Genomic DNA, 14,694 nt, shown 5'->3' with positions numbered 1-14,694 from the left:
AGGGCTTACTGTTTTAAACGCAAGACAGGTAGTGGAGATACAGTTAGTAGCTCTTCACTCCAAACACTAGAAAATGTAAATCCTGCCGAAAACAAAATAACATTTTAAAACTTAGAAAAGTATGTTCCCTCTCAGCAATTGTGAATATTACACATTAGGAGAGCAGTTTGGATGCAAGGCGCATTTGCTGCTTAGTATCTCTGCTGACAAGTGTCTCAATTTGGAAGGGGAAGAATTTCTTCTCACAGTAGTACAATACCAAAACACAGTAAAATGAAAAATAAATTTATCAAGCTATCAAACATGGAATGCTCTTTATTACCTTAAGGAATTTAATGATCAAAAATTGGAGCTAGGAGCTCATTTAAATTTGAGATCTCCCACGCAATGTTTTTTTTTAATATGGTCATTCAAATCCTTTTGGTGAAACACTCTACAAACTGTGAAATAAATTAGATTGTGTGCCTGGCTTGATGTACTATGAAGTACACTTCTACCCCCTGTCGTGCACATGTCAAGAATGAGTGGTCTCAAAACGTGTTAATATATGACAAAACAAATCGAACCAATGGCAGAAACAGGCACAACCTGTTCCTAAAGACTGTGGGGAGGATAAGGAAGAGTCGATCGAGGGAGAGAATTTTCGCAGCATTGCCACAAGTGAAAATAAAAATCTAAATCAGACTTACCCTTTGCACTGAAGCTTCATATATTTGATCCCTTCCTTTTCAATGTCATTTCTGTCATAAAACCTGGTTGTGTTTGTTAAGTCTATCAGCAGCCCCATTTTAACCTAAGGACACAAAGAAAAATGTTATTAATAAACTGCATTCTACTTAAGCAAATAAATACAATGTATGCAAATTCAGAGCAGGACATTAACACAGCTTGGTCAGGGCTAACAAGAAACTAGTACTGCTGGCCTAGAACATAACGTTGTATTTGTCTTAATTCTTTGTTAATTTTTGCAGTAAACAAACTAACCCCTATATAGGAGTTTGGAAACAACAACTGCAGGAAGCAATCATTAAAAAATTAAATTGAGAATTTGAGCAGCTTCCAAACAGAAAGTAAGGACTGCTCTTTCTTTACGTGAAATGGAAGCGACTAAATATTACTGCAGAAGAAAATATTATCAACTGCTGTGGTAAACACGAACCGACTTTAGTGATCTCTTGCCTCTTTTCACAGACCTCTTTCAGGAAGTCATACAATTTCTTGCATTGAAAGAAGATGTGAACAGGGCCTTCTCCATTCTCACACTTAATTCATACTTTCAGGGAGCGCTGCCATTCTGAACTTCACCAGTCTCAACGCTCGTTTGAGCAAGTAACGCAGAAATTAAAGTGTTTATCAACGAAAAGGCAAACTTTTCCTTTGGGATGCACACGTGTACAAATATATATAGGTTACCAAATATCACGACCAATTCTTCGTGGACAGAACCACCACCGTTGTCGAATGTGGTGTCGCCTTTAAGGATATCGAAGGGGTTTCATTCATAGCTGCCAAGGTCAAGTCAATAATCTTTATTCGGATATTTCATTATCCATAAAAGTACAATTATACACACATAATCACGTACATGGTCATTAATAATAAAAGAAATCAACATTAAAATTAAAAATATGAACGTTGTTAAGTTTTCCATTTCATTAGCAACAGCAGCAATACTTGAATAGCAATGTGCAAACTGCGTTATTTCCCAAGAGATCATCAACTCTCAGATATATTACTAAAAGCAGCATCAAGTAAAGTGCCACAGTGCAAAAATCCCATTTAAGATAGCAGCAAACCATACAGAATGCATGGTTTCCCATAGCAGCAGCTAAAGAAGCAGATTACTTGGGCTCATATGGATTACAATTAGCAGCATCGTGTAAAGTGCAAGTAGTATAAGGTGCATAGTTTCTGTTTAAAATAACATTAAAATAAAGTGCGTAGCAACAGCTGAGAGGGCAGATTACTAAGGCTCATATGAGTTACAATTAGCAGCATTAAGTAAAGTGTGGCTGTGCCATAGTGCAAAAAACCTCTAAATACATATAATACAACCTAGTCTAACAGACATCAGTTCATAGGAACGAGAGCGGATAGCCATTTTTTTAAAAGTGCACACACGATATATAATATCGTCATCTATAAGCTGGAAAATAATTTTATAGGCTACTTTAAAATCCTTTATGCCCTTAGCTCTAAAAAACGGTATCAGCAGCTGCATACTATATTTTTGATAAAAGGAACAAAAAAACAGAAAGTGTAGTATGGATTGTTTCCCTTGATTCCCACATGGACAAGCCAAGTTCTCAATGTTTGGTTGGTAGCCTATAGGGAAACACAGTAAATATTGTATAGATCATGATCTTAATCGAAATAGAAGACTGCGCTCCCAACGTGTAATGTCTTTTAGGAGATAACCAACAGGTAGACACGAAATGGGTTCAGCATCACCTTTCATTTGGATATACTGTTTCACGGAGACTTTGGCTGATTCCTGATTATATCTAACTTCCCCATAATGGTTATATAGGATTTTACGGATGGTCTTCCCATCAATCCCATCGAATTCATTGGGGTTATCAAAGATGTGCTTGAAATTGACAGCAGTCAGGCTCGCCCGAACTTGGGCCAGCCAGGGAATTCCAATGCCCTGGTCGCATTTTAGGCAGTCAACCAGAATTTCCCTGGTCAAGGAGGCTTCAGGGTTTTTCCAGACCTTTAACAAGAACAGGACAGGGCGAGACCTGATATAGTCCTCCAGATAAGGCAATTTTAATTCAATATGGCTTACAAAAGTAGGCGATGATATTGGTATTCCCAGAAGCCTCCTGCGAAATCTGTTTTTCTCAACCTGTACATTTTTTTAAATTTGTATATCCCCAGATTTCAGCCCCGTAGGTCATAATTGGTACACATTGTGTCCTGTAAATTTTAAGCAGTGACAGCTTTACTGAACTTGGACCGTCCATAAGCCAAATGTGAGGTCCATGAACCGCTGTCCGTGAATTGTATGCCCAGATAGGGAGAAGTGTGAGTGCATAACAGGGAGTCTTGGTCCAGAGTGATCCTATTAATGTGGCGTTTATTAGGACCACAACACATTAAAAAGGATTTTTTTAAATTGGTACAAAGATCAAGGCTATACATAAAATCTGCAAATCCCCTGACTAAAATTCTCAGGGCGTTTGGTGTACGACCCATTAAAACAGCATCATCTGCATATAGTAAGGCGGGCAATTTAGTGCCATTTATTATGGGGACGTCGGGGTTTGGTTAGACAAAACGTTATGGAGTTCATTAATGTATAAAATAAATAAAAGTGGGGCAAGAACGCACCCTTGTCTGTCTCCTCTACCGACCGCTATATCTCCTGACACTGCTCCGTCCATGCTAAGACTTACTCTGGCTTTTAAATCTCTATGCAGGTAGGCTAAAAAATTTACCAAATCTTTATCTAGACCATAATCCAGGAGACGTTGCCAAAGCCTTGATCTGTTGACAAAATCAAAGGCGGACGAGAGGTCCATAAATGCCAGGTAAAGTGGACTGTGTCGAGCGATGGTGTACTTTCCTATTATTAAATTAAGGTTCAGACACTGTTCCACTGTGCCTAAATGGCTCCGAAACCCCAACTGACATTTGTTCAGGATGTTTCCATCCTCTGTCCATGCCCTGATCTTGTTAAATAAAACTCTCCCCAGTATTTTGAGGGTGTTATCAATTAATGAGATGGGCCTATAGCAACTAGGGTCGGATCTAGATTCTTTTTTAAAAATGGGGATAATTACAGAGGTTGACCATGTACTGGGGATTTTGGTTGTAGTTAAATTGTTAAAAATATTTCATAACAGAGGGGCCCAGAAGGCCGGCTCTAATTTTATAAGGTCGATAGGTAGCCCGTCCGGGCCTGGGGCTTTATTTCCCGCACTCTGAGATATTGCCTCTTCAACCTCACTTAAAGACATTTTAATTTGAGTTGGCGGTAAGTTTTCCAGGGTGTCGTCACAATATGGCGGGGAAGCATATATTTTTGAGAAATGGGCAACCCTGCTTCGCTAGTGATATTACAGTCAAGAGGGGTGGATGGGTTTCCTAAAGCTCTCAGAGACTTGGTGGCAGACCAAAAGATATTTCGGTTATTGGTTTTGGCAGCACAGACCAAGTTGTTCCAATATTCCTTCAAGACCGTTTCACGCCTACATTTTATTTCCCTTTTATAATTAGACCTTAGTATTCGGATAAGGGTGAGATCTCTAGGTTGGGCTGATAAAGCTGCTCTCAGTTCCCTATTGGCTCTGGAACAGGTGTTGTCAAAACATCTAGGATCAGATTTATATGCAGCCACTGGTCTTGAAATCAGATTTTTAATGCCTTCACATAATTCAGTGAAAGCATAAACTGCCTCGGGATTAGGGTCTGCCAAAGTGAGACAAGTCTCACAAAGAGAGGGATATGTTTTTACCATCCTCATAAAAATCTCCCTGTAATCCATGCCCCTCCATTTAACTCTCAAGGTGTCAGTTGAAAGATGTAAATTACCCGCTCCCAATTCTCTTCTGAAATTCGAACGCCGTGCCACCTTTAACAGTACAATGATAGGATGATGAGCTCCAAAGGTGGACGGCCTTACCTCCGCCCCAAGTAGATAGTCTTGTAATGAGGGGGATATAAAGACATAGTCTATGATAGAGGCTTGTCCTAGGCCTCTATACGTAGGGAGTGGATTATCAATAATAATTATAGGGGCGATATCCATCACATTTATAAGGCTGGAATTTGCTAAGCGATTTAATAGCTCATATCCTCTCTTACATGGGTTGTATGCAGTTAGCTGGGGGGAGTTCCCATTAAGTCCCTTTCCTATCTTGGCGTTGAAATCACCCCCCAGACATATCCCCGTCAATTTATACTTTCCCAATAAATTGTCTCGGTCCTGGATGAAATTAAAAAGTTGTACAAAATTAGGATTAGGTGTAGTTAAAAAATCATTATTATAAAAATTGATAAAACAAATTGAGGCACCCCGTGTGTAGATTAAGACTTGAAAATTAATGTTCCCAGTAGGGATTGATTTGGCTCTGCCACCTGAGGCAATACTGACCCATATTGATAGGCCCCCCGATGGTCTGCCATATATGGGATTAGGGGGAATTATATTAAAACATTCATACCCTTCAAGGTATAATTCTTTAGTAGCCCAGGTCTCTTGGAGCAAGAGAATATCAAATTTGTTTATCAAGTCTACCCAATCCTCTGAATTTAGCTTTGAGGCTAAGCCTGCCACATTCCAACTCAAAACCTTCATTGTAGAATCAAAGCAATCAATTGGGTGGGACTGTGACACCCCAGGGCTATTATAGACAATCTCATCAATATCCATACGCACCGGGCTTTAAGATGGATTTTGTGTTAGGGTCAATCGAGGGCATCTAAGTCAGATATAGCCGAAAAACGATTTACACACTGATGGGAAGGACTAAGGAATGGGCGCGGTGTCAATGGGTATTTATAAAAGAACCCAAGGGGTAGGGCACAGATATTTGTTGAAAAGAGACGGTTAGTTTCCTTAACTGCAAGTATGGATCCAACAGTCCTTGGCCATGAAAAGTTGATGACAATACAATCCCCCCTGATAGTTTTCATTGTGGGTCCCCACCCAGCCCACCCTACGTACCATTAAAATTCCATGCATGTCAGACCTCCTATACACTTTATGTTTGGCCATCCAGGCCACACATTTATTTCTTAATTGTTCCCAAGACTCTGTTGTATTTTTCTCTAATGGGGGTACCCCTGCGAGAACTAACACGTATGGACAGGAAGCAGGTGGTAAATTCAAGGTGTCCTTATTTGGTTCGGCTTGCCCCTTGTGGCCGACCTCAGCGGTACTTGTATTAACTGTCATGTTTCTTTGTACAACATTTGGGTTAACATTTTTGGAGGTACCAAGGCATGTTGGTTTATTGAGATTGGTAGTGGTTGGCACCAATTTTTCCGTTTGGGGGGCTAAGGGTACATGGTGGGACAGTTGCACTCTTAGAGGGGGGTTTTCCTGGGTATTTACCTGGCTAATTGTGTCATGGCTTTCCCTACAGGGCAATGTAGCCTTAGAAGTTAGGGTTTCCAAGCGATCTAAACGCTTCCACAGCTTATCAAAGCTTCTGTCCACAAGCCCTTTAATACGATTGTACAATGTATCAACAATAATGTCAATAGCGGTGTCCCCAAGTGTAAAATCTGAGAAGGCAGTTTGTGTAGGCTTCATCTGGGTGGAGTTACATTGTGTGTCCTCGTCAACTACAATGATTGGATCAATGGGATTACAACATGGGTCGCTACTTATGATTGTGTCTGCGGTGGTTGTATTGCCCCTGAACCACTTATTTAATGTTGAGCTTTGAGAGTTCAGACGTGGGGGCGGTCTTCGTTTGGGTTTAGGGCAAGATGGTTTCAGCGCCTTCCTTTTCTTTTTTGTCCCACATATATCTGAGTTAGGGGATGGGAGCAGATTTACTGTAATCACAGGTTCAGTCTGGCTTTGGTCAGCTTCGACATTATCAACTGATCCTGTGAGGTCGGGTCCTTCCATGTCCAGCATATTCTCTCCAATTACAGTTTGTGGCGAGTGTACAATTGCTCTATGCCTCAGTATCTGTGCCACACTTGGATCTGTAATATCAGAATGATCAGTGCATGGTGGTTTTAAGGGGCCCAAGGACAATCTGCTCTCAGTCAGCTGGATTTCACGGCTCACCAGGTTCATAGCGTGTTCCAGCATGGTATCTATAGAGTTTAATTTGCACGCTGGGATGATAGCGCTGATTTTGCCCATTATGGCCAATTTCCCACAAATATTCAAATTAGCAAAAGCGCCACTCACCGCTCATCAGCGGATTACAAGATGTTAGGGGCCCCGGACGGCCACAGACGGCCACAGACGGCCACAGACGGCCACAGACGGCCACAGACGGCCACAGACGGCCACAGACGGCCACAGACGGCCACAGACGGTCCCGCCCTTGTCCCGGCGCCCGCGCGCGTCCCGCGAGGCGGGAGATGTTCCGCGTTCCTATGGCGCCAGCAGGCGCAGCTGGAGCGTCACGAGTGTGCCGGGGCAGCTAGGGGATGTAGTCCCTGGTCCCTGAGCCCAGTTAGCCGTTTCCCTCACGGCAGGATTCGCCAGCTAGAGTGGCCATTTCCCTCACGGCAAGATGCAGGTAAATAATTCATTCCCTTTAGGATTGTCACAAAAGAGGGTTTGTGCGATCTGCATGGAGAAATAAAGTAACATTTGGAGCACTTCATGAAAACGACTGAGGAACGGTTCCTTGTTTCTTGAATAGTGGCACGTCTGAAAAAAGGGATTCGAAGGTTTCTGGACAGAGGAGCCTCTCTGAGATGGTTTCATACCAGATTTTTCAGGCTATCGTACTACATGGCTTTGTGCATGCTGTTTTGAATATACTTCGGGCTTTTTCTGCCATAGAAGGCACACAGCATGTGGGGAGTATGAGCAGATGAGACCTCGTTCACCACTAATTGAATCAATCATCAACAATTTGGATGGTGGCTGGTTCTGTTGTTTCCGTGGTGTACCCCAACCTACATTCGGTCTGTAGATAATCAAACAGGTCTCAGGTTACAATGAATTAAGTTGCAACTCTACGCAACTTCATAGGGACTTAATTTAAAATGGGCGGTATGTTGAACGACATAAAATATTTACTTTTATAAGAGGGTGGTCTGCCCGGAATTAAGGCAGCCCGTTACTTTGTACTACATTAGTGTGGCTTTTCCATACTTATCTAGTAAGGGGGAACAGATCAGCTGATGCATTGGAGGAAGGTGGTAGGCATTGGATAGTTAATGTGAGATGGTGGTAAAATATTCATTATGGCCTTAGAGCATTCCCTTTCAAGAACTTCTCTAAAGTGAAGACATTCTCACTATCTCTAAAGCTCAGGCAGCCCCAAGTTGATGTTTCTACTACTCCAATATTGGGTACAAGTTATCTCAGAAACGTATCACGATAGAACTCTAGTGTGCATTAGTTTCCCATAGTTAGTACTTCCCTGTCCCTTTTATTCATACTGTGAACTACACAGCATTCCACAGTGGTCTTTCCTATACAGCGGGCCGTTGGGCATCTTTACACAAAAGGCACCATGTGATAACAATAGATTTCTCACACAGTACAGTCACTATACCTATAGACACTGAGCTCAAACTCCAGCTCTTAGCACAATATGGATTCCGTTTCCTTTATTAAACACATCCCAAATCCCAAATATGGGAAATCATTGGTCTGTTTCACACGAAAAACACCCAGTGTACTCCTTTGTGTATTTAAGCAACCGCTGTTCAAGGCCCCAGAACATTTTATGATGCCAAGTGATAATGTCAACTAATTCCGTTAATTAGCCACATAAAAATGTTTCCTAGCTGGAACAGTCCGTTTGAAGCTTGTAGCGTTTTTGATTTACACCCTGTGCACTCTTCTGCCATCTACCATTGTTTTCGGAATTCTTCAACTTTGTTTTACATCAAAGTTTTATTTCTGGTTTCAGCAGGTTTTATTTCTGGTTTCAGCGGTGTATCCATTGACATGTGACCCCTTTTTTCTGAAACTCACAATGCACAGTGACACAAACTCAAACCTCAGATTAAACTTTTCTACCAAATGCCAATACTGTGCACCCAGGGCACCAGAATCCACTGACAGAGACCAACAAGCTACAGACTGGAAGTCAACAGCTGGTTACCCAAGTTGTTCATGGACAGTTGACTCTTTAGCGTGATTTTTAGGTCGAGCACAGCAGCAGCGTGCTCGCTCTGCGAGACTTGAAATCGCTGAGTATGCTGTGGAAGCCTCGCCTTCTCTCCGCCCATATTTTTGATTCGCTGGTGTCATTTTCCTTGGTAAATGCTGGCTTTCGATTGATAATGAGGCTTGTTTGTCCCTCCTTGTTGCCACCCGGTCGCCATTTGTTACCTCCCATGAGGACTGGATCTTATACTTGTGGCGTTACACGGTCGCCTACATAAGTCGATAAGCACTATTTTTTATTTATTTGCAGCGCACACACTTTCACTTTAGCGCCCGTGCTTGTTTATTCAATTAATTTGCCACAAGGGCCAAAAGGGAGCGTTCCTAATCACTAATCTAACAAGCATTTGCAATGAAATAGGTCTTGCATTTACGCGAGTTTGAACTATTGACATTGCAAATAAAAATGCCTTTTATTTTTGCTTTAGTTTTTAAAACATAAATAAGTGCCATGTGGGTCACATATATAACCTTAGGGCATGTATGTGCGCCACATGTGCACACATGTTAATTTCAGGGGTGCAACAAGGTGTCCTGTTGACACCCTTGCAACCCTGCAACATTCTCAATTTGCGATTCTCTAATTGAGAATGCCTTCCCATTAATGAATGAGAAGTTATTCCTTATTTGCGAATCTCAATTTGCGATTCGCAAATAAGGAATAAGTGAGATTCGCAGAAAATGTTGCTAATCCTACCTACATTGCGTTTTGCGATTCTTAAATTGCGATTCCCTAAAAATCGCAATTTGATATTCACAAAACACAAATCACCTGCATATGGCCCATAGTCATTTAACAATGCCAATAGCTTAAACTCGTGTAAATGCGAGACCTATTGCATTGCAAATGGTTGTTTCAATGGCAATGCTACAACCCAAACAGTTAAGTCCCATGAAAATTCCCTGAAACCACAGAGGGGGGGAAGAGGGTGGCTAGAGGGGGGGGGCGAATACAACACTAACATTTTGTTAGTCCTGAAACAGCTAAAAGCTGTGAAAACGCTTTTAAAAAGTCTGACATCTGTGTTTACCAAAGGTGTACTATGAAGATCAGTGTTCAGCATTTAAACTATTTTGATGCTGAAAGACTGTATAGGAACTGCATACGGATAATGCAGAGAACCCAATAGGAAAACCCATTTACATGGGACACAGCCTGCACCTAGGATAGCTGTGTACCAACCTCAGAACTGAGTACGTTTTTTTTTTTAAGTGCAGCTTACAAAGAAGGATTGACTTTGGTTTAAAGATTGAACTCGAAAAGGAGGCTTTCAAATCAGTATCACAAACAGGTCCAGCACCGATCTTGAAAAGGATCTCCTGAGAGTTTGATTTTGAAAGAAAGAATTGAAGTCTAGGCCTGACCAAAAAGGAGCTAGACTATTTCTTCAACGAAACAATACGTAGAGCAGAGGAAACTAGCTGTGTGAATGCTTAAACTGTACTTTTACTATCAAAATGCAATGGCATACCTGCTTTAACGTATGTGGTTATCTTTTATTGATCAAATGCTATTTCGTTTTCGTGCCTGTTTGAAGACCACTAAAGCTTTATCGGTGTAGCATACTTGCACGCATTGTAAAGGAGTCTCCATCTGGTTACCCAGTATTGTGCACACTGCACATTTCTGCCAAAAGATTCTAGTAAGCATAGTATTATGAGTTTAGACATACATGCCTAGTCTGTTACTCCTGTTGTTTCTGGAATGCAGTGCATGCACAGAATGTTGGAACCTACATATATGTTGTGAGGGTTTTTGTGGTGGCATTGGAGCTAGGAGTTGAGTCGTAACACCTCTGGGAGCTTACAAATTTGTAAGGATGCTATCTGGGTTGGCTTCTGCAGCGGCTTGCTTCCAGAGGATTATGAAGATGGTATTAGAATACATGTCTAATGTCCTGTTCTTTCAGGATGACATCCTTATTTACATGACCAGCAGTTTTAACAGCATATTAAAAGCTCCCATGCCTGTTGACAAAGAGCAAGTGAGTTTTTTCTTAGGGCTTTCTCAGTTTTATATGCTACGTTCATGAAGGGTTTTGGAAGTGTTGTTGAGCCTATTAGAATACTGTAGAGGAAAGGTGCCTATTTTGTTTGGTTAAATGAATGTGACACTGCTTTCAAGACAATTCAATCTCTGATTAGCAAAGTGGATAAATTAGGGCATTTTGATGTGAAAAGAAAACCATTTTAATTACAGATGGCAGTTTAAAGGGTTAGAGGCCATTTTAACTCAAATAATGGATGGTGATGGGAAAGTGATGGCGTTTGCTTCCCATGCACTCAAGGAGGCAGAGGGACATTACTTTTGTATTGAAAGGAAGTTCTTAGCTATAGTTTGAGCGGAACGCCATTTTAAGTTTTATCTGTGGGGTATTCCTTTTCTTGTGCACACGGATCATAGTCCTCCAGTGCAAATCTTTACATGCAAGCGCAGTGTGCCTTTAACTCCTAGTCTGAAAAGATGGAGTGAAATGTTATTTTCAGTTGCCATACTCTTCCTCTTCCAGGTCTTGTGAATACAACGGCAGATTTTCTTTTGTGTTTACCGGTGGAGGAGGGTGGCCATGTGTGACAAATGCTGTGTGAACTGGGTCAGAGAAGCAGCTATTACTAAGAAGCCATGGGAGAAGAGTGAAAGGGAAGATATTTTGTTTTAGCTAATTAAAGAATATGCGGTGTGTAGTTGCCAAGACTACAAGATTTTGGATTCAGATTTGAAATCGTATTGGTGTGTAAGGCATTCATTGGCCATCTGTAATGATGGACTCATGAGGGGTGAGAGAGTTGTACCACCGATGAGTTTGAGATCCAAGGTGATCAGTTTGACACATGAAGGCCATCTTGGAAGAAACCTCACTAAGGTCAGGGTGAGGGAGAGGTATTGGTGGGCAACAATGGATCACCAAGTGGAAGGCATGGTTAAGGATTGTGTCACGTGTGCTACTATTGATGAAGCTTGTGTCACAAATCAGGTTCCCTTGTCACTACTCGTAGTACCTTTAGAACCATGGATAAAATTGGATTTAGGTTTCAGGGGTCTATTTGAATTGAAACCACCAACGAAAACAGTTTGGGACTTCCTAAGAAATTAATTTGCTTGTGAAGGTGTACTAAAGTATCTTGTGATTAACACTGGAGTGCAGTTTGTTTCTCGAAAAATGCAGTTTCTTAAAGGATTTTGATATTGTGCATCATAGAACAGCTTTAAATGCACCACACGCCAATGGCCTTACAGAAAACACGAATAGGGTGGTAAAGACTTGTGTGCAGAGGGCTGTGGAGTCCAGGGCATCCCTTATATATGTGCTCAGAAAGACATGGTGGGTACATCATTCCACTACAAACTGTGTAACTCAGAAGTCACAGTTTGAATTGTTGAAGGGAAGGGTGGCATATTCCAAAGTAAACCTAGGTTGGCTGCTTGCTTCCCAAGAGAGTTACTCGTGAAGACAAGGAGGTAACTAGGCACATGTACGAAAGATACCAACAGAAGTACAAAGAGAAGTATGACAGGAAATATTCGGTAAAATGCAGGAAGAAGAATGTGGGTGATTTGGTTAGGGAAAAGAAACCATGTTGGGAAATGAAAGGTGTGACCCAATTTATGGGCCCTTTTAGGATTGTATCAATCAAGAAGAACGTTTTTACTATCCACACTGGTAGTACCTGGAATATGTCCAGGTTGGTGAAGTGTTCTGATAATAATCTGAAGCCTCACAGCTTGCATGAAGATGAAGAAAAGGGTTTTACATCGCTAAGTTCTATTGATGTTGGTGAGCAGGAGGGTGAGGATAGTATTTTGTAAAGTGAACTGTCTGACATACTGTACAAAGAGTGTGAAATGAAAGGCTTTAAAGTGTCAGATTTTTTTTAACACACATTTAAATAGGTAATAAGTGAACTCTAGAAACATTTAAAAATATTTTTCAATAGTAATGAAAGCCCACGTTTTCTAATTATGTGTGATAAAAAAATATTTTAATAGGATGAAAACAAATCAGAACACTTTATTTGGTAATGTGCAAATGATAAATATGTTTGCTGAACCCAATTTTCACAGAGGAGTAAAACTGCATGTTAGTGGAAAAGTTTTTGGCAATTTCAATGGGAAATGTATTGTCTGTAATTGACTGTGTACTATCACATCATACTTTAGTATAAATAGGGCCACATGTACAAAACCTTTTTTGAGATAGCAAATGGCCCAATTCATAGAAATCGGGTTGTTTGCAACTACAAAAAAGGTTTCTAAAATGTATAAAAGCCAAATTTCAGTAACCTGTTATCGAATTGCAATTTGGGTTTGCAAAAAAGTATTTGGAAGAGGCGCGTTTAGGGCGTCCCTTTCTAATACCAATTCGCAGTGGTATATGAATATTTTGCAACCAAATTAAAGTCGGAAAAAATTCTATTTTTTTCACCACCACCTCAGGGGTTTGGTAACCATTTACAAACAGGAAGGGGTCCCTAAGGGGCCCCTTCCCCTTTGTGAATGTTGATACAAATATTTAAGGGCAGGTAGTGATCCTACAGACCACTGCCTACCTAAACGTTTCATTTTTCCTTTTGAAACACATCCCGTTTTCTTTAACGAAAAAGGGCTGTATTTAAAATAAAATTTTAAAAAAAAGATTGCTTTCTTTTTTTTTTTTAAAGATTTTTATTTAGGCACAAAACGGGATTAACATGTACAAAATAATATTCATCCTTGTCTGCAATCACATATAGATCAGAGAATAGCAAATTAGTATAACGCGTCAAGACACCTCTGATTCAGACCCGCACCCACCAAAGATGGCTTTCTTAACAAGCATTTGCAATGCAATAGGTCTCGCACTACTGATAGGTTGAGGTACTGGCATTGCAAATAATAATGCAACGTCATTAGCTCATGCTTTCAGTAATGCGAGACCGAGTGCACTGCAAATGCTTGCATAGTGAGCCAGGAACCAGCATTGTATGTCTCAGTGAAGTGCCGCAAGTTGTTCCTAGAGTTCCTTAGTGAGCAAGGCACCAGCACTGCATGTCTCGGTGCAGTACCACAAACTGCTCCTAGAGGTCCCTAGTGAGCAAGGCACCAGCACTGCATGTCTAGATGCAGTACCGCAAACTGCTCCTAGAGGTCCCTAGTGAGCAAGGCACCAGCACTGTAGGTCTAGGTGCAGTACTGCAAGCTGCTCCTAGAGGTCCCTAGTGAGCAAGGCACTAGCAGTGCACAGGGCTCGAAAACTCCACTCGCCCGCTCGCATTTGCAAGCCAAATTTAATTAGGGCGAGCTATTTTGAGGTCCTGCTCGCCCTTTCTGGCGAGTAGGAAAATAAACAGACTTTTCACCTCTGGCTCTGAAAGCAGAGGAAATGTGACGAGAGCAAGATTTAAAGGCATCTTTATTGCTCACAAAGTAAATGAGCAATAAAAAATGCATTTAAATGTTGTTAACTTGTCACATTTGCTTGCTTTCACAGACAGAGGTCAAGTGCATTTCAGTTAGGTCGAGTAGATTTTTTAGGTTACTAGACCTGCAGGTCTAGTAAAAATTAAATGATGTTTCGAGCCCTGAGTGCATGCTACAAAGTATTAGTTTTTGGCATTATAAATGCAATGTTTTTTTACCTAGCCATGTTGCACGGTGCAGTACTATATGTGGCCAAATGGGGACCTCTTTTGGTCATATATGGTACTGCACATTGCAAAAGCTATGGCAAATCCACCATACCCATAATGCATTGCATGCAAGACAGTGCTACACGTACATTCAAATAGCTATGCCATTGTATACAATAAGTAGCTTTGAAACGTTAATTTCGGATTAGGTTGTACTCTGTTTGGAGCTGATGAAAGGAAATTTATAGACAGTCTCATAT

The 14,694-nt window shown here is 41.1% G+C and overlaps 1 protein-coding gene across 3 annotated transcripts in view; it reads right to left on the bottom strand.

Annotated features, from left to right (window-relative positions):
• Nucleotides 1–14,694, bottom strand: part of RNGTT (RNA guanylyltransferase and 5'-phosphatase) — a 1,800,355-nt gene that overhangs the window by 1,660,131 nt on the left and 125,530 nt on the right. For all 3 annotated transcript variants that reach the window (XM_078648288.1, XM_078648286.1, XM_078648287.1), the window contains one exon: nt 690–793. In XM_078648288.1, the coding sequence (XP_078504414.1) occupies nt 690–793 (104 nt within the window). The remainder of the gene's footprint in view (nt 1–689; nt 794–14,694) is intronic.

Source organism: Lissotriton helveticus, chromosome 6 (genome assembly GCF_964261635.1).
Source record: "Lissotriton helveticus chromosome 6, aLisHel1.1, whole genome shotgun sequence".
Lineage (NCBI taxonomy): Eukaryota > Metazoa > Chordata > Amphibia > Caudata > Salamandridae > Lissotriton > Lissotriton helveticus.
Note: the sequence above shows the minus strand (reverse complement) of the source record. Positions and strands in the feature narration are given on the sequence as shown.